The sequence below is a fragment of the Rhinolophus sinicus genome, chromosome 18 (assembly GCF_057876585.1).
Source record: "Rhinolophus sinicus isolate RSI-liver-muscle chromosome 18, RSI-T2T, whole genome shotgun sequence".
Taxonomy (NCBI): Eukaryota; Metazoa; Chordata; class Mammalia; order Chiroptera; family Rhinolophidae; genus Rhinolophus; species Rhinolophus sinicus.
The window spans coordinates 91,964,118-91,984,717 of record NC_142518.1 but is presented as its reverse complement, the minus strand read 5'-3'; the positions used below and the strand labels follow the sequence as shown (position 1 = coordinate 91,984,717).

At 34.6% G+C, this 20,600-nt stretch overlaps 1 protein-coding gene across 3 annotated transcripts in view; it reads left to right on the top strand.

The window, feature by feature from the left end:
• Positions 1-20,228, top strand: part of ZNF280C (zinc finger protein 280C) — a 63,714-nt gene extending 43,486 nt beyond the window's left edge. For 2 of the 3 annotated variants that reach the window (XM_074323340.2, XM_074323338.2), the window contains 7 exons: positions 4,702-4,833; positions 8,964-9,271; positions 9,749-9,889; positions 14,248-14,310; positions 18,146-18,264; positions 18,415-18,451; positions 18,576-18,738. In XM_074323340.2, the coding sequence (XP_074179441.1) occupies positions 4,702-4,833; positions 8,964-9,271; positions 9,749-9,889; positions 14,248-14,310; positions 18,146-18,264; positions 18,415-18,451; positions 18,576-18,591 (816 nt within the window). In that variant the 3' untranslated portion in view covers positions 18,592-18,738. Of the gene's footprint in view, positions 1-4,701; positions 4,834-8,963; positions 9,272-9,748; positions 9,890-14,247; positions 14,311-18,145; positions 18,265-18,414; positions 18,452-18,575 lie in introns of all 3 variants that reach the window. The other variant, XM_019717007.2, reaches the window with a different exon arrangement.
• Positions 20,229-20,600: the final 372 nt, after the last annotated feature.

Here is a 20,600-nt window from a genome sequence, read left to right as displayed (position 1 = left end):
CATTTCATTGTTATGGCCAATTTATTCAACACTGCTACTAACATTGCTTTCAGTTCCGGTCATTAGATAATCATGAAATCAACTTAGAGTTGTTAATTGGAAAAAATCATAAAAGCAGCATATGCAAATACACTCAGGATCACCTGTATTGTGACCGGGATGGTACCCACATGCTTTTTTTTCTTTTTAAGCCTGGTATGCCACCTCACCCTTAAGAACCTCTGGCAAAATCTTTCTACAATTTCCCCACCAGTGTTCCATCCGATGTTAATAGGCGCTCTGCTCTAAAATTGTTCCTGGAAAAAGAAATTCAGTAAATGCCTAGATTTATAAAATTAATTGTTTTTGTTTATTTTTTTAAATGAGAGTTTTCAGAGCTTTTCATATGCTAAAAAATTCATAAATCTCCAAGCAAGGGATATTGTATATATTGTTCCCAAAACTTATTTGACTATTGAACCCTTTATTTGCTCAATACCTATTAACATTTCTTGAGGAAACACATGTCTTGGTGCTCTGTATTTCATCTTTCGACCTTTGATTTTGAAAGGAAGTATGATATATAAAGCAGTAGCTCTCACTTTTTCATTATGAAGCTTTCAATATAATTCTTTCTTCCATGCTTTACTAAGCTCAGAGTGAGGTGTAGATGTGGAGGGAGTGGTATATGCTTACAGAGGTAAGAGAGATGGATGGGCCTGCTATGTGGACTGTGTTTCTTAAGAGGTTTACCTGACCTGTAGTCACTCTTCATACATAACCTGAGTTATATTTGTTAACATGCCATGTATGTAGGAAAGAGTTAAGCCCGTAGGTCTGAGTTGTTCAAATCATATACATTTCCAGAAGGGCCTATTTACATAACTGGCCCTTGGCTAATTCCTGAAACTGAACCTTTTGTTAATAACTGATGAGTGTTTTACATGTCTGGAACCTTGAGCCATGTTGTACCAGCTTTTCTAGATTATTTTGTACAAAAAATATGATTATGATGAACACTTGCTTTTCTTCTAGCGGTCTGAAGATTTGGTGACTGAACCTCATAATAAAACCTGTGCTTTTAGAATCAGGAGAGCTTCCCTGGCAAAAAAAAACAAAACTTTATACACGTTGCCAAGGGACTGATTAAGTGTGTCCTATAAACTCCATTGGGAGAAGGCACTTGGAAACTGGCACCGGTATCCTCCAGACTTCACCCAATGCACTTTCATTTTCCTTTATTAATCCTGCTCTGTATCTTTCACTGTAATAAATGAGAGTTGTGGGTGTAACAACTTCTAAACCTTGTAAATCCTCTTATTGAATCATCAAACCTCGGAGTAGTCTTGGGAACTATTAACACACCTTGGGTGCAAATTTTTTTTGAACTTTAGAGTACCTAAGAGGTAGGCAGTCAGCAATCAATAGAAGAATGGTTCTATTAATAAGGAAGATCATCAGGCATCCTTCAAAGCACTTGCAGTTTTTATAATTGTCCACAAAAGACTTGAAAACCATATCAGGATTATAAGCTTGCAAATTGAGATGACATTAGTGTGATTTTAGACAATACAAATTGTTGAATCTATGGCCAATTTTATTCTTTTTGAAGACTTTGGTTGTAACTTTTTCCTTATAAGAATATATTATTAGGCCTTGAGTGATTTTAGAGCTAACAATGCTGTTAGTACAACTTTTTAAAAAGGATGTAGGATTTCAGATGTGTTCAATAGCCTCCTTATATCTTTATAATGATAACAAGCAGGTAACATACTAATCACTTGCCATATGACAATCACTAGTTCTTTGACTTGTATTATCTTGTTTAACCCTCACAGACACCGTGAAAAGCAGTATATGATCATTTTCATTTCATAGATGAGGAAACGAAGCTTAATAGAGTTAACTTGCCCAATATCACATTCTCTAACAAATGGCAGAGCCAAAAATTGACTTAGAGCCCAAGCTTTTGCCACAGAATCATATTCTTCATTACATTACGTCTAAACGCAGATTTACAGACAGTCAGAATTAGCCTTGAAAACCCCTCAAATCACCCAAACAATATATAGTATGCTTGTCAAAAAGTTTAACACAGACAGTTTTTCTCTATCCTTACAACAGATCACTTTTGTTTTTGGTTGAACATATCATGTGCTATTTAAAAATGCACTTTATTATCATCAGCCTTAGCACATCGCAAGCATGCATGCATAAGAGAGATACACAAGACTTGAGTCCAACTAAAGGAATAATAGGTTAATGTCTCCCATCTCAGGGCTCTGGAGAAATGCTCATTGAGCGGAATGGCAGACATTTTGAACTAGTTAAATTGTGCCTTCTCATGTGTACCTTTTTGTAAGTCCCTTGCTTTCTACCTCACTATTTATTTAGCAAATTTTTATTGAGTGCCTAATATATGCCAGGGACTGTTTTATAGAAGTGAACAAAACAAAGTTTGTGTGTTCTGGAATTTGCGTTATAGTGGGGCGGAAGAGGAGGGAAGAGGGAGAGGGAAGGAAGGAGGAAATGAATGAGTGAATTAGTCTGAATGTATATGTATGACAGCTGGTGGTAAGTGCCAAGGGAAGAAAATAATAGGATAGAGAGTGCCAAGGCTTAGAAGGTGGAGTAGTTTCTGTATTTTATATGGCTTGGTCAAAGAGAACCTCTGCAAAAGAAATAAGGAACCAAGCCATATGGATATGTGGAGGAGAATGCTCCAGGCAGAGGGAACAGTAAGTAGGTAGTGAGGTGAGCATACATTTAGATGTTCAAGGAGCAGCAAGGAAGCTAATGTTGGTGGAACAGGATACACAAGTGGGAGGAAGAGGAGTAGGAAATGAGGTCATATCAATAGAATGCAGGGCAGGTGGCGTAGGGCCTCATAAACCAGAGTCAGGATTTTGGAGTATTATGGGAAGCTATTGAAAGGTTTAAATGTGTGAGAGATCACTCTGGCAACTATAGAAAATAGACTATTGGGAGAAAAAAGTGGAAACAAGGAAAAGGTAGGAGGCTATTACTAGAGTCCAGGTAACTGACTTGAACTGGTATGATAGCAATGGTTGAAGGTAATGAAAAGTGGAAAGATTTATATTTTTGAAGGTAGAGCTGACAGGTTTTATTAAGAGGTTGGATGGGGTGTCAGAGAGAAAAATTGAGACTGACCAACTTTTTCGTCCTGAGCAAAATGGCATTCCCATATACTGAGATATTGGAAAAACCAAGGAACATTTTTTTTTTCAGGGTGGAGAGGGGAAAGTCTAGCGTTCAATTTTGTTCGTGTTGATTTGAAATGTGTATTAGATATCAAGTAATTACATCGAGTAGACAGTTGGATGGATGCTGTTTAAAATCATGAATTTAGATGAGGCATAGGTACAGGTAGAGAAAAGATTTCTGGGAACTATACTCTGGGGAACTTTATAATTGTCTGTTATTTTGCTATCTGCTTCTTGACTGAGATTTTTCCCCCCTTTTTCTCTATTGAGCATATATAGGTGAATCTGTTTACGTTGCCTGTATCTATGATATTATCTAATGCACCATACTACTAAAATAGTTTTAAGATGAAATTAAAATAGTAATACAAACACATTATATTTATACATTGCTTTGAACTTTGTAAAGAACTTTTATTTATCAAATGCCTGCTGTGCACCACAAACTGCTAGAGATACTTTCATATATGTTTACCTCATTTGATTTCCCTTTTTTATTTGTATTTTAAATAGAAATGGTGATGGGCCTGTAGAGATACAGCTTTAGAGAAAACATTCTTTTGTATTTGTATGTTCTAAATTTACATAGAAACACAAAATATATTTTAATTAATGAGAGCATATACATAAAAGATGGCAATTGATAGTATATAGTAGAAAGAACACTAGCTATGAGCAAGTGGCTTAGCTCTCTTCTTGGGTCCTGTTTCCCAGTGGTAAAATAATAACAGGGGTCAGTTTGAGAAGGGACACAGTTAAGGGGCTCTCAAACAGTAGATTGGTATTAGTTGTTCTGATTTATGCTTCTATGCCCATGCTATATAATATCATAGCCACATATGTCTATTTAAGTTTAACTTAATTAAAATTAAATAAAATTTAAAAATCAGTTAGTTACTCTGTTGCACTTGCCACATTTCAAGTGTTCAATAACCACATGTGGCTAGTGGACACCATATTGGACAGTGTACCTGTAGAACATTATCATCGCTGTAGAACATTCCATTGGACAGCACTGCCTTATATAACCATTTCTATAACATAACTTTCTTGGGAGAGTGGTTAAATTTGTTTGGTAGAAAGTTCAATTTATGAAACAAGTGGAAATAACAATAATTAAAAAGAATTTGCTCTTTCCAAGGGTAAAAATATAGTATAGCTCATTTTCATAGTATGTGTCTGAATGGTTTATACTTCAAATTTAAATTTAGGAAGCTTTCACCCTACAAATGGTGTAGAACTTGTTTCATTGGAACCTAATTGATAAAATGTTCATGCTGACTGCCCATATATATAACAAATACTTTTAAAATCCAAATACTAATGCAAAAAGTGTTTTTTAAAAATGAAATAATATTTTGGTGTTATTTATGATGGGATATGGTAAAATATTGATTTTTAAATTATTTAACTATTAGAATTAAGAGCAATTTCAGGTCCCTGGATTTGTGGAATAGAAATTCTTTCGAATATTATTTATAATATTATTTGTAAACAGAAAAAGGGAATTCATCGTTGTACAAAATGTAGACTACAGTTTTTGACCTGCAAGGAGAAAATGGATCACAAGACCCAGCATCGGACATTTATAAAGCCTAAAGAGCTAGAAGGATTGCCTCCTGGTACAAAAGTGAGTTTTAAATATGTTGTATTTTAACATTTTGTGTGATAATAGAAATAAATTCCTTCCTGGTTTTATCTACTGAATATAATATTAAAAATTGGCTTCTGATTGTCATTAAGATTTTAATTTTAGGTTTTATCTTATGTTTGGAATGAAAAACTTCTATCCATTCTTTTCTTGGTTGATTGACATGTGCTACAAGATATGATCAGAAAATGCAGTGAATGTTTAAATTATTTTTTAAAATTATTACAGTAAAAGACGCATTGACATTAATCCCCCTCAAAATACTCCTCCTTGCTTCAAACACATTTAGCACATCGTTCTTGCCACTTTCTGAAGCAGTTCTGGAAGTCCTCTTTCATGAGTCTTTAGTTGCACTGTCGTGGCTGTCTTGATATTCTGAATCAATTCAAAGCATTTACCTTTCATGGTCATTTTGACGTTGGGGAAGAGCCAGAAGTCGCATGGTGCCAGATCCGGTGAGGCACACCATGTTTTTAGTTGACAGAAATTGCCATACCAGTAACAGAGCCTTTCAGTTGTGATCAAAACATTTGGTGAATGCTGCCGCCAAGTGCCATCCAACAGAAAGGCAGGGATCTTCAATACGGGAAGTAGCACGTCAAACCTTAGTAACAGTGTGTGACAAGTTTCAGCTTGTTCAGTGCAGTCAGTTGGGTGTGAGCTACGGTTAAGAGAAGGTGCGTTTTAAAGTGTGCCGTAAGTCATCCTCCATCATGACAATGCTCCATGTCACACATTGCTTCTGATATGGCAATTTCTGTCAAACAAAAACATTATGGTGTGTCCTCATCCACCTTATTCACTGGATCTGGCACTGTGGAACTTCGGTTCCTTCCCCAGAGTCAAAATGATTCAGGACATCGAGGCAGCCACAACAGCACAACTATAAAGACACTCCCAAAAGAGGACTTCCAGAACTGCTTTAGAAAGTGGCAGGAATGATGAGATAAGTGTGTTGGAAGTGAGGGGACGTGTTTTGAGGGGGATTAATGGCAATGTGTCTTTTACTGTAATAATTTATTTAAACGTTCACTGTATTGTTTGATCACACCTTGTATATTAGAGCATAATCCTTTGTAGTGAGTGCAACTAGAGAAACTGTAAACTGAGGCAACAGGTTGTTTCAATATTCTATAGGCTGTTTTTGAGCTATTTTTGTTGGCAGCATATGTGTCTGCTTTGGCCGCTAGACTATAAGGTATTTATCTTTGTTTCTCCAGCATCTGTCATAGTGTCTTGAATGCCATAGTTGAAGCTGGTATTTCTCAAAGAAGCAAGTTCTGCTCCTGAATAGCATTGCTGTTTTAAGTGAGCAAACACATCTGGCTGTAAATTTTTTTTTTGTCATTTGCCTTATGTTCATCTGTTTTATTTTATGTAAAATCAACTCTTGACTATCCTCCAGTGGAGGGATGTATAATCCAAAGTGAAATAATCCCCAAACATTTTTATTTGACTTTGAGTACTTACCTTTGAATATATGTCTACTATTTAAATTAACTAAAATAATGCAAAGCAATGCTCTGAAGATAGAGAGTGAAAGAAGCTATCTCCTGCAATCCATTCATTCCATGCTGTGACTAGACATGCAGAACACTAATGGAAGCAGTGCAGTCCTTTCTCATATCTTCCCTTATAAGTAATAATTAGTATGCTACATTATAATATCATTATAATATTAATCATGATTGGTACTATTACTTTAGAATTAAGCTTTCAGTATGCTTTTTCATTCATTTTATTATTTAATCCATGTAGCAATTCAGTGAGGTAGACAAAGCAGGTATCGTTCCCATATTATAGATGAGGCTTAAAGAGGCTAGGTTGTTTACTCAAGGTCACATGGCTAGGGAGGGGTAGTATTGAGATTTAACCTTGGGTCTTTTGACTCCTTTCTATACCAAATCACAAGTGTTACATATGACTTCCTCATTGGCTGCTCCTCAAGTACATGGGGGTAGTATGGACAATTGATTAAAAAGAATGTTTTCCATTACTAGCCAATGGGTATAATTGATCATTTTCTGAATGATAAATTTTATATTACCTCCCTTTAAGGAAATTCTGAATATTATGAAATTATCCATGCTGTATGATGAATTGATGTAACCGCCGCAGTAACCTTTGAAACTATAAATCCTGCCCAGTGAGCCCCCGAAGAGCAAGTCACATTTACTGGAGCTCTGTTTTATACTTACCAAAGAGTAATATAGGCCTTTCCAGAGTTATTATTTCAGGCCTTGAGATTTAAATTTTGACCTCTATATTTGTGAAAGCTACTTAGTTATGTAAGAGCATAAAATAGCTATGGAAGGTGCTACTATCAATACAAAACTATAATATAGTAACCATAAATAAATATTGAGGTAAATTTCATCTAATTGGTATGACCGTTTAGAATAAATGGAAGACTTATCTAAATGTAGCTTACATTTGCCATTTTCTTTTTTTTTTTTTTATTAAAGTTTATTGGGGTGACAATGGTTAGTAAAGTTACGTAGGTTTCAGGTGTACAATTCTATAGTACATCTGTATATCACATTGTGTATTCACTACCCAGAGTCAGTTCTCCTTCCATCCCCATATATTTGCCATTTTCAAAGTAATGATGTTTAACTTTTTGTATTGTAGTGTTTTTTGAAACAGGTTTATTAAGGTATAATTTATACACCATGCTATTCAACTATTAAAAACATACACTTCAGTGTTATTTAGCACATTCACAGAGTTGTACAAACATTACTACAATCCATTTTAGAACATTTTCATCACCCATAAAAATAAACCACATACCCATTGGCAGTCATGTGCCCTATTTCCCCTCCATTGGCTCCAGGCAAACTTTAATCTACTTTCTGTCCCTATGGATTTTCTTATTCTGGACATTTCATATAAATGGAATCATATAACATGTGATCTTTTATGACTAATTTATTTCACTTAGCATAATGTTTTTGAGGTTCATCCATATTGTAGTTTGTATGAGGACCTCCTTCCTTTTTATGGCTGTATCAGTACTCATGTACCAGCACTTATGTATCAGGACTTCATTCTTTTGTGGCTGAATATTATTCCATTGTAGGGATAATACCATATTTTATTTATCCATTCATCAATTGATGGACATTTGGGTTGTTCCCAGTTTTGGGCAATATGAATAATGCTCCTATGAAAATTTATGTGAACATAGTTTTTCATTTCTCGTGGGTGGAATTGCTAGACTCGAACACTTAGGAGTGGAATTGCTGGGTTATATGATTACTCTTACATTTGACATTCTGAGGAACTGTCAAACTGTTTTCCAAAGCTACTGCACCATTGTGCATTCCCACCAGCAATATACAAGGGTTGCAGTTTCTCCAGATCCTTGGCAACACTTGTTATCATCTGCCTTTTTTATTATAGCAATTCTAGTTGGTCTGAAGTGATATCTCATTGGCGTTTTGATTGTATTTCCTTGATAACTAATGATGTTGAGCATCTTTTCATGTGCTTATTGCCCATTTGTATATCTTCTTTGAAAAAATGCTTATTCAGATCACTTTCCCATTTTTAAATTGGGTTATTTGTCTATATTATATTGAGTTGTAAGAGTTCTTTGTATATTCTATATACAAATCCCTTATTAGAGATATGATTTGCATATATTTTCTCTCATTCTGTGCATTATCTTTTCACTTTCTTAATGGTGTCCTCTGAAGCACAAAAGTTTAAATTTTAATGAAGTCCAATTTATCTTTTTTCTTTGGTTGCTTGTGCTTTTGGTATCATATTTAAGAAATTATTGCCTAACCCAAGGTCACGTAGATTTACTCCTATGTTTTTTTCCTAAGACTTCTATAGTTTTAGCACTTATAATTTGGTCTTCGATACATTTTGAGTTAATTTTTGTATCTAGTATGAGATAGGGATTCAAATTAATTCTTTTGCATGTAAATATCCAGTTATCCCAGCACCATTTGTTGATAACATTGTTGTTTCTCCCACTGAATTGTTTTGACATCCTCATCAAAAACCATTGACCATAACGTAAGGACTTGCAGTGATCTTTTTAATATTAGCGTGATGATTAATTTTCTGAAAAATATATATTGCCTTCATTTTTATAGGTTACTATTCGAGCTTCATTTGGATCTCTTCATTCAAAGCCATCAACTGCATCTTCCAGCAATACTCCAAGCACTTCTCTTCAGGTCTCACCTCCAAAGTCTAAAAATACAACTGCTAAAAATCCCACAAAATCTAATGCAAGTAAACCTAAGACACGTAAGGCTCGTACAACTACATCCACTGCAAGTAAACCTAATGCAAGTAAGCAAGGTAAACGTACATCTAAATGCAAAGCAAAAACCTCTTGCAAGCAAAAGAAACAACGCAACAGAAAGAACAAAATCAGCATAGCTTTGAAGAACTTAAGGTAATATCTTTTATTCCTGATTTACAATGTCAATTTAATATTAAATATTAAAGGTTTATTTTAATATAACTTACAGTATCAAAGAACTCCCTTGCACATTTACATGATAATCACTTTTCTGGCATAAAGGCCAAGCCGATAGTAAAAAGGTACTTTTCACAACTACTGGTCAGAACTTGAATTATTGTGTTTATTGTATAATTGTCATCTTTTACACTGATCTTATATTTTGTGTTTATATCTTGTGATAGTTGAATTGGTTAATATGATCCTTTCTATTCCAGGGAAAGGTTAACTGTTAGATTTTTTTTACACTTAATCCTAGCTTGTTTTTTCAGAGCAGATTTTCAAATGATTCCTCTATTTAAAGATGTTAACTTAAACACCTTAGCTTCAATTAATAAAATGTTAATAAGGTTTTACCTTATTATTTTTGTTTTACAATATATTTTTATCGTTCTTTTCTGTCTCCATAAGGTGTCGTCGAGGAGTTCACAAGTGCATTGAGTGTCATTCCAAAATAAAAGATTTTGCAAGTCACTTTTCAATATATATCCACTGTAATTTTTGTAAATACAACACTAACTGTAACAAAGCCTTTATAAATCATATGGTGAGGTGAGTTAAACATGTACACTTACAATCAAAACTGCCATTCAAGATTTTTTTAAAACAAATTTCTCCTATTAGAAGCTTTTTGTCACATTAAGGAGCTAAAAGAATCTAACAATAGGGAACTCCTAGGATATTACCCAGTACTATTTTCCAGCATAATAAATCATGAAATTAGTGGGATTTTTTTTTTAACTTTGACTAATGAAAATAGGTTTGCTAGGGAAAATTGTGTTTCTGAGTCTTTCAAAAAGTGGTTACCACCAAACATTAAATGATTTCAAAATATTTATCAAATACATGTAACCACATGAGCAGTCACTTTGAGAGACTCCAGATTGTCAAAGATGCTAAGAACACTGGTGCTCACATATGCACATACTCTGTCTCTCTCTCTCTGTGTCCCTCTCTCCCTCTCTCCCTCCCTCCCTCTTTCCCTCCCCCCCCCACCCCTTGTCTTTCAAGCCATCCATCTTTGCATTCATTCAATGAAATAGGAAATGAGGGACTATAGGGATATTCCAGTCATGAGGCTACTGTTGGAATTTCTTTTCATACATCAATTTACATTATTTGAGCACATACCATATACTTTATGCTAGTGAAAGACTTTAGAGCCCACCTTATTTTCATTTGGACCTCATTTGTAGCACTTCCTTCAGGATGGATTTTTTTTAATAGATAAAAATTGTTCAGATATAAATCTGCTACGTTGATTCTACAAATTAAGGTAGGACCATTTATTTTTAGTCAGAAATTAGGTAAAACCAATAAACGTGGTTTTCTGGAAAAGCATAACAAGACGTCTGTGTTACTTTCTCTGGTCTTAGATAGCTACCACTTTCAAGGATTTGCCCACATTTTTTTATGGCTTTGGCACTTGGCTTACAGAGTTTTATTTTGTTTTGTTTTTTGTTTTTTAGTTTAGTTATTTTTTTCCCCTTGATGATCAGCCTGACCTCATGGTATCTTGACTTCTTTAATTCCAGCACTTTACATCCACGTCTGACATGTTGTACCCCCTTCTTTACCACCATCCCATTTTACCTCATCATATACAATGTTTATTCATTTTGAATTCTCATTACTCCACAACTTTCAGAGTCTTGACCCCTCTGTCTGTAGTCAGCAGCACCAATCCAGCTTTATAGTTAGCCTCACCCTCAAGGTCATCTGTTTTGAATGTTGTTTTGCTTTTGTCCTGTAACCCTTTACATCTTTAGTCATGCTTAACCGTGCTATCCTTGAATTTCTTGTCCTTTTTGATCTGTCTCTGTGCTCAGTTCTAGACTACCAAACTGTGCTTGATTTAATCAGCTCTTAATTCATGATGCTTAACTTTAATTTGATACTCTTTTTAAATATACCTCTTTCTTTTTATCTACAAGATCTGTTTAGAGTGGCCGGTTAGCTCAGTTGGTTAGAGCACAGTGCTCTTAACAACAAGATTGCTGGTTTGATCCCCACATGGGCTACTGTGAGCTGTGCCCTCCACAACTAGATTGAAACAACTACTTCACGGGTCCTGGAAAAACACATTTAAATTAATAAAAGTTGGGGTTTTTTTGTTTGTTTTTGTTTTTGTTTTTTTAAAGATCTGTTTAAATCCTTTTCAGTACCCTCAAGATTTTATTCTAGTCCTTCAGTTGTTAGCCTTGCCTACTACTTACTTAGAGGTCATCCTTCTCATTTTTCCCAAGGTTAACTTTTTTCTACCTCAAGTGTTTTCCCTTCACCCAGGCTTTTTTTTTTAAGATGAGGCAGATTTGCTTTTTTTTTTTACTTTGCATATTTTCCTTTTATTGATAACATTTGTAAAGAATATCCTTTACTATCTTATTTGTTATTTCTTTCACCTCCATCTATCAGTTAAAGCTGCCCCTTTAACCAGTTTCAGTTATGTCCTAATTACTAAATGCACTCAGTATTTTTCATTCTTACTCTTCTGACTTCTTTAGAGTATTTGATAGTTTTGATCACTCGCTTTTGAAACTCTTCTCAACTTCTCTTCAACTGTTACCACCATTTTTTTAAACTTCCTTTTTTGTCTACTCCTATATTTCATTGCCTTTTCTTCAACGCATCTGGCCTCTTTACATTTCCTGTCTTGGTACCTTAACCACTCTCAGAGTTTTATCTTTTGCCTTTCAACTATAAATCCTCCAATTTCAATGCTGAGTTTTCCTGAGATCCAACTTTTCATCTTTAACTATTTGAAAATTTTCACCTTTAACTCACTGGCATCTATAAAGAACACAAACAAGTCAAAAACATTGTGTAAGATCCAAATTACTATCACCCAATACCCTTTAAGCTCAGTCTTAAGGCGTCATTTGCATGATCATGGAGCGTCAGCAAGAAATAATATACTTTTAAGTTTCAGAGGCCTGTGTACTTCTCTTGATCTGCCACCATTCATCATGGCCTCCTGAAAGTCCACCTTCTGCAATTCTGCCTCCCAACTACTGCAGTGGTTCTGCACCCATATCTCAGTGGCTCTAAACTAGGCCCCAGCTAACCTTTCTCTCAGTATACTTCTGGGAAGAATGTTGGTCTCTTATTCTGTGCCGAACACATGGCTGCCACAACAGGGCTTAAATTCTGTCCCTAATTAATAAAAGTTTAAATTGGAAAATAGTGTTGGTGTTTATAAACCCCATGGGTCATTCTGTCCTCCCCTTTCCCATCTTCCATGGGCTCCTGAACTGTCTTATAGGACCTCCAGCCCCATTTTATCCCAAAATATTCCCAGTTGGCCCTAGGCTTTCTTCATAACCTTTTTCCTGATTTCCAGTGAGCCTCAGCCCTGCACTGCAGTGTTATTACACACTGAGTGCTTAACTCATCATTAGCCTCATATAGAACTGACTTCCACTTCTACTCTTCAAAAGACCTTGTAGGTCTCTCTGCATTTCCCCTACTTCTATGGTACCTTGTTTTCCTTGTTGCCTCAGGTACCTCCCCCCTGAATGGTACCACCCTCACTCTGACCCAGTTTGGATTTTTGTCATACGCATGAACTCTGTATGTACAGAAACCTCATTTGATGGTTGACTACCTTTATTCCTAGTCCATACCAACTCTAATCAAAATTCAGGTCCCCCAAATTAATTAAACTTCCCCAATGTATAGTTTATCCCACATTCAATATCTAGTGGATCTTCCTTATTCTTTGTTATAACCCTCAGAATAACACTCTCCTTCCCTCTCAGTTTACGTTCTTCCATGAAGTATCTGATTATCATAGCCACTCATAGGAATCATTCCTTTCTTTGAGTTCTGTACCATTCAGATCTATTACTTCATACTAAATACATGTCTGTCTTATTTACCTGAGAGAACAGTTATTTGTATTCACCATGACACTTACTCTGGGGTATTTTCTTTGGATTATGACTAGTCAGAATCTTTTCCCATGCGTACATGGTATGCTTGTGATAGTTGCCTTGTGTCTAAGGGCAACTGATGACCTGGTGTGTTGATTGGTTTGTCAGTACAAACTAGAGCTAGTTCTTCCCGAACTTTAGCTTGTATAATAATCACCTGAAAAACGTGTTGAAACTGATTTCTGGACCCTACTGTCAGAGATTAATTCAGTAGGTCTGGAGTGGAACCTGAGATTTTGTATTTATAATAAGCTCCCTGGTGATGCAGAAACTGCTGGTCCATAGACCACACTTTGGGTAATACTACTGTGTTACGCCAATCCTGCCTGGCTTTCTAACACAGGAAAGTTTTCCTTATCAGTTTGAAAGGGGATATAGAAGTTTCTACCATTCACTGCAAAACTTGGTCAGTGGTTTTCTGTTCTACGTGTAGAGGAAGTATTGTTTTAACTCCCGAGCTCTGCTTCTTTTAATTCGCTTTAATTTAATTCCTAGTAATTGCAAAATATTCTTTAAATGTTTCACATTACTGATGGCCCAAGTAGCATTTACTTTGAGGATCATTCAGATTCTTTCCACTCACTAAGTATATTAAGATTAGAAAGTGATAATTATTATTCATAACAATGTATATTATAGCCAAATATATTATTAGCAGTTACCTTTTAGATTGTTTTCAACTCTTAATTGAAAATTTTAATTTGATACTCTGCATTTTTAACTCTGAGGGGTTTTTTATATAATGGTGATGTACTGATAATTTAAGAATATTCTCAGGGAAATATGTTGTTAGAAAATACACAGGTAAAGTGAAATGTAAGATAAAAATCTTGAATTAAACAGATGGCTAATAGAATTTTATAATTTAGATCAGGATCTTTTATTCAAAACTAAGAAACTAAGCATAAACTTGAAATGTGGTCAAAATTAATATGACTTAATCATATAATACATCTCATTTGTCTCTTATCTCTTCAGCTCTCATAGCAACCATCCAAGTAAACGGTTTTATATTTTTAAGAAGCATTGTGGAACTCTCAGGTAACTAGTTTATCTTTTTCCATTCTCTCTATTGAAAAATAACTTTTTTTAACTAGGGTGGAGTGCCTACTTTGCAAAATGAAATGATTGCTACTGGACATAATAGCATTCTAGTCATTATATCCTTAGATCAAAAAGGGTATAACCCACATTCTCTGGCTGAACTTTGTTTTAGTGGTGTTGGTCATTAAGATGAAACTTCCATGGATTTGCTTTTAAAAAAATAAAAAATGAGTCTCTCCAACAGTATTTGAGTATTCAAAAGATGTTTAACAAACAAAGCAGAAACACTCATAGATACAGAGAACAAACTGATGGTTGCCAGAGGGAATGGGTTTAGGGAGCTGGTGAAAAAGGTGAAGGGATTAAGAAATGTAAATTAGTACTTACAAAATAGTCACAGGGATGTAAAGTACAGCATAGAGAATATAGTCAACAGTATTGAAAGAAAAAAGAAGTTATATAAAATATAGTTCAAAAAAGAACCATTTAAGGTACCTAGTAAAGTGACTAACGTTTTTTTGGTTTTGATCAATATATAGCTTCATAATTTGTAAGGTGTTTTTTTTAATAAAGAAAAGTACACAACTTGTTTACTGAAGGAATTGTTGATGAACATTTCTAAAGCTACTGATAATTAACATTGGTTATATCACACACACTTAGCTCAGAATCCACTATGCATCGTTTCTTCACATTCTTCTGATTACTTTTGATTCTGTTTTCCTTTGTTTAATTATTTAGCTCATGTTGTCATTGCTATTTGAAATATTAGTGTCAGGATCTTTGTAGCACCATGCTAAGACATGGGCTTAAGTTGAGCCAATACTAGTTCCGATTCTTTGGGTTAGTGGAAAAGTGGAAAAGGGGATATGTCTCAGGACCTTTGGGTTTATTATTGCTTCTGCCTCATTTGCTCTTCCCCAGATATTTATCTGCATGGCTAGTTCCATCACCTCCTTCAGGTTTCTACTCCAGTGAGTGAAGCTTTCCTTGACCACTCTATTTAAAATAGTATTTTTCCCCCTGGGCCCCACCCCAGCACTCCCTATCTCCTTTTCTTGCTTTATTTTTCTTCATGGCCGCTTTTTACTATCTGACATATATATTTCACCCTTTTTTGTATTTTAGTCTGTCTTCTCACTAGAATGTGTGTGATTCAGATATTTGTCAATGCCAGATGTTTGCTGGGCATCAAATAGTGCCTTACATATGGTAGGCACTCCATAAATATTTGTTGTGTAAATTAATGTTGAAAATGTCATATGTGGATGATATTAGACCAACAGCTCATAAGCAGAGGGAAGTTTGATTACATTTTAAAAACATATTAGTGCTATTTTTTTAAATATTACTAAATTCAAGGAATTAGAGAAGAGTGAGCTATATTAGGTATTACCTTTACTGAAAATTTTTATAAGAATGAAAATGGATTTATATAATTTGAGACTTTAATTTGATTTTTTTTATTATATTAGTTTCACGTGTACAAAACAACATGATGATTAGACATTTACACCCCTCACAAAGTGATTTTTTTACCTGTTGTCAAGCTCAGTTGCGGGCTTGGTTCCTAAATTAATTGTATGTCTTTAAAGATAAATTCTTTTTCTCAACTTAGGTAGGTCTCAAATTTAAGTAGAAAATTAGTTAATTTCTGTGTGTAGTATTTATAATTCTACAGGACAATAAATTTTGTAATTGCTGTTTTGTTAAAATACAGTGTTCATTCTTTAGCTATTTATTGTGTACCTATCATGTATAACACAATGTAGCAGGTCCTGTAAAGATGAGAGTGATGAAGATGTCATGGTACCAACCTTCAAGGAATTCACAATTTATGATAAGGTGTGAACATAAATAATTACAGTAATATAAAGAGGTTTGTAACAAGTGCCATGAGAGTTACTGGTTTCAAAGGGAGGATCGGTTTCTATTTATAAGAAGAGGCACAAAAAAAAAAAAAAAAGAAGAGGCACAGCGGCGTTCTAGCTGGAAGAAATAAAAATGTAGAAAGGCAAAAAGCAGAAGGCATGCACAATGAATAACTAGTAGTACATTTTGGATAGAGCATGAAGTTCATATAACATAGTGCTGAGATCAAAGTCTGGGGGGATAATTTTGAGCTTTGATCCAAATTGTGGCATCTTTGAAAAAGTCTAGGGAATTTGGACTTAATTTTAATTTGAGAACATTGGGGAAACCATTGATGTTTTGTGCAGAATCAAGAGTACTAAAGAAAGATCTGTTTGGAGGCATACCGTGTTTCCCCGAAAATAAGACCTATCCCGAAAATAAACCCTAGTTAAGATCATCAGCCAGAGGGACACATTTAGTACATTAAGACGATGTTCCAGAAGAAGATGACATTACCGTATTTGAATAAATATAGATTGTTGTACATGAAAAAATAAGACATCCCCTGAAAATATGCCCTAATGCATCTTTTGGAGCAAAAATTAATATAAGACCTGGTCATACTTTCAGGGAAATAACGATATAAGACGCGGTCTTATTTTCGGGGAAACACGGTATACAAGGTGAGCTGTAGCTGTATGAGGCACATAGACTGGTTAAGACTATTGTGGTAGTTAAGAGTGATTTAATAAGAACTTGGGTTAAGGTGGTGAGGTGGTATTACATCATGTTTAAGAACATGGGCTCTGGAATTCAAACCCCGTCCTGGCCTTGGTAGGTTACTAAACCTGACCCTGTCCTCTAAAAAAAAAGTTGTAATTATCACACCTACCTCTTTAGGTTGTTATATGAGGTTTACATTAAATGATATGTCTAAAACCTTCAGCTTGACACAGTAAGTGCTAAATAAATTGTTAGTATTATAAAATGTCTGAAATAATTGACTTTTAAGAAAAAGAGTCAAAAAGATGAGTGCAATGAGCCCTTGTGTTGGGGATATGGCATCATAAGAGAGACCTTTTCAGAAGGAGTGATTTTCGAGAGTGGGGAAGAAAGCACACAACTTCAGTTTCATGAAGGTCATTTTGAATATGCTGGCGTGACAGCCAGATGTAAATACACAACAAATAGTTACAAATGGAGCTGCAGGGGAAAAGTCAGTCGAAGGTATAGTACTGGTTTTTATTCTACACAGGTGAAATACTTTAAAGTATTTAAGTTTAAAATGAACTGCAAAAGTATATTTGTGCTGTGTTAATAAGCTGATAATAATAATTACATTATCTTAATGATTTCTTTTTAAAGCCTTCCCATTTCTTTTCTGACTTTATCATCACTTAAATAAGATTTTAGATTGTAGACTCCAGAACTTTTTTCATCTCCAGTGAACTTTTGGTTCATTCTTGTGTCCATAGCACCTAGTCGTACACAGTGTATAAAGAAGGTCCTCAGCAAATGTATATTGAATGAATGAATGTTATATTCCTGCTTTGCAGATGGGCAAAGGCACGGAAAGATTGTGCCTTGCATAAGTTATACAAGTTTTTAGTGGAGCCACAACTGCGCCTTAGGTCTCTTGACTCCTAGCTTTAGCAACTGGTATTAGAGGGAACAGTTTATAAAGCACTAAATGTTAGCATAATTTAGGCATGGCTATGACATTTTCTAAAGTACCATTTTAGATATATCAGGTTTATATAACAAAATTGAAAAGTGATGGTCATGATCCATAAAATGCAAATCAAGAGTTATTACATGGAAAAAATAATTTTTGAATTTGTATTAGGTTGGTGCAAAAGTAATTGTGGTTTTTGCAATTTTTAAACTTTTAAACAACTATTATTTTTGCACCAACCTAATATGTTGATTTTCATAAAAGATAAAAACCTTTTCTTTCTGTCTTTTTTTTCCCCCATAGGGACATTACTCTAGTGTGCCTTAAGTGTGATTTCTTAACTGATTCTTCTGGTTTGGATCGTATGGCTAAACACTTAAGTCAACGTAAAACTCATACTTGCCAAGTTATAATAGAGAATGGTACGTATGTATAATAGTGTTACTTTGAATTTCTGATACTTATTCCAGTATTTTTGATCAGCCGCAATATGGGCTCATAATTGTATTAGATTTATAGTCTCACTCATCATATATGCTATTTTAAATGTAAAACTCTTTTTCTAATTTCAGTTCCCAAAAGTACCTCAACTTCTGAACCCACTTCTGAGTAAGTTTAATCTTCATCCAGTGCATTGTTCTTTGATGGATTTTAGCACTGTTGCATATTTTTAATGTATCATTAATAGAAATGAAAAATATTAAAGATTTTGTTTCTGTTTTTGTTTTTAAAGCTGCTTGTTGAAATAGATTCCTGCTCTATGGAACTCATGCAACCTGGTGCAAGACAAGTTGGAATATCCTAAGTTCAAAGTTCTGAAGTGTTTTCTAATACAGAGGCAGTTTCCTAAGTTCAAAGTTCTGAAGTGTTTTCTCACACAAAAAGGTTAAATAGCCAAGTTCATGACACTAGCTCTCATTATTCAGCTCTTTTCAGCTTTCACATGGCACTAGATTCTTATTCCACCTTATCTTTGTGTCAGGTTAACAAAACTTAACATGGTTTTTTTCTCCAGTTGGCTTTTCTCCAAAAATAACTTTTGTTTGCTATGGTCTTTTCTGCTTTGCTTAAAATAATTTGTGTTTTTCTCTGCTGTACTTGCCTTCAGAATATTGCATTCCAAACGTTATGGCTATTCATCTTTTTTGGTCTTTTATTTGGTTTCCTAGTTAATTTCTGTAAGTCTTACAAGTTTAGGTCATATAGCTATCTTACTTCTCATTCCTTGTCTGTCATTGTTCTATTCTTCATATTTTTCAGATGCAGAAGTAACACAGAAATTTCAAAAAATGTCCAGGGTACTCCTGGTCAGTGTCCCCCTTCGTTGGACACAACTGATGCCTGTACTCTCTTTCCAAGGAATGTGAATTATTTGACTGTAAGATCTCCACTAGTTTGTGGCCTTAGGAAATCATGTATTTTGGAGAGTCCCTTCCTACATGACTGGTCTCCCATAAGGCTAATGCTAATTTGACCAGAAGTGACCTCAAGGCCCAACAAATTGAGCACAACTTCCCACTGAGGGCTTTGGTTCTTGTTTTAAGCTTATGGGTCGATTCTGACCAAGAAAAGCCCATCAAATCAGTGCTTTATCACCCAAGTTGAAGTTTAATCATTTTGGCTGCTGTCCTTTAGACTTCCTCTAGCATGCATGCAGTCCAAGGAATATAAAAACTGGCTACGTAGGGAACCATGGTTACTTTCATGATCTTAGAAAATAAATTTCTAAAATTACACTTCCAAAGTTACAGTTATTTGTACTGTTATTTGACATTTTATCCATTAACCCTAGGAGTTTTCAGCAATACCAATATTTTAAAAAGTGTTTAATTTTATCTTGGTTTTATGTTCTTCACCAAATTTGTTGATGTCTGTTTTGTTATATCCACTTTTATCTCTTTTCTTTAAAGTTTTTGTTTTGTTAAGAACTCCAAAAAATTCCTTAGAACTCTCTGCAGATTTCGTGTAGCTACTGCTTGGTGGCATCTTAATTTGGCAATTATTCAGACCACTGGACATTATTACATCCTCTATTCATCTTGAGACTGTTAATAACATTATCTTAGTGATTGTGAGTTCAAAGACATAAAGAATTGGCAAAAAAAAAAACAACAACACACTTCTGCAGACCTCAAAACAAGTTTTAAAATGACATTTCTGTACATCTAATACATAATATCTTCTTAGCCATTAATGTAATTCCTTTGGATAAAGATAATATATTCAAAAATATTGGGACCAAATAATGCACTTGTTTCTTGCCCATATATATAGATGTATATATTTTTTTTTTAATTTTGCGTTTGTTTATTTTGGTTACATTGAATGTAGGTTTGCTGAACAGTTTTGATGTTACTTATTTTTTTAATAAAATTTGTATTGTTAACGTGCCTCAGAAATTATTTTCTAACAAATAACTTTATATAAAAGCTGTAGATTTTATCATATAACTAGGAACACTGCTTTACTTCTTACATGGAAGCGTTATTAATGGGCCTGCAGACTGAGAGCTTCATCTACAAAGTACATCTTGCAATTTTTCCTCCAGTGCAGTTAAAATTTCACTATTTATATATACTTGACTAATTTCTTGAACTTTAAAGGCTGGCAAGAGTCCCTTTGTGATCTTAATTACCATGAAGGTGGACAGGCTCTGAAGTTGTTCGAGTCAGTCATGAGTGGTTATTTCCCTCTTAACATCAGAACTTCTTGAATTGTACTTTGAAACTGTCTTAGTCCATTTGGGCTACTATAACAA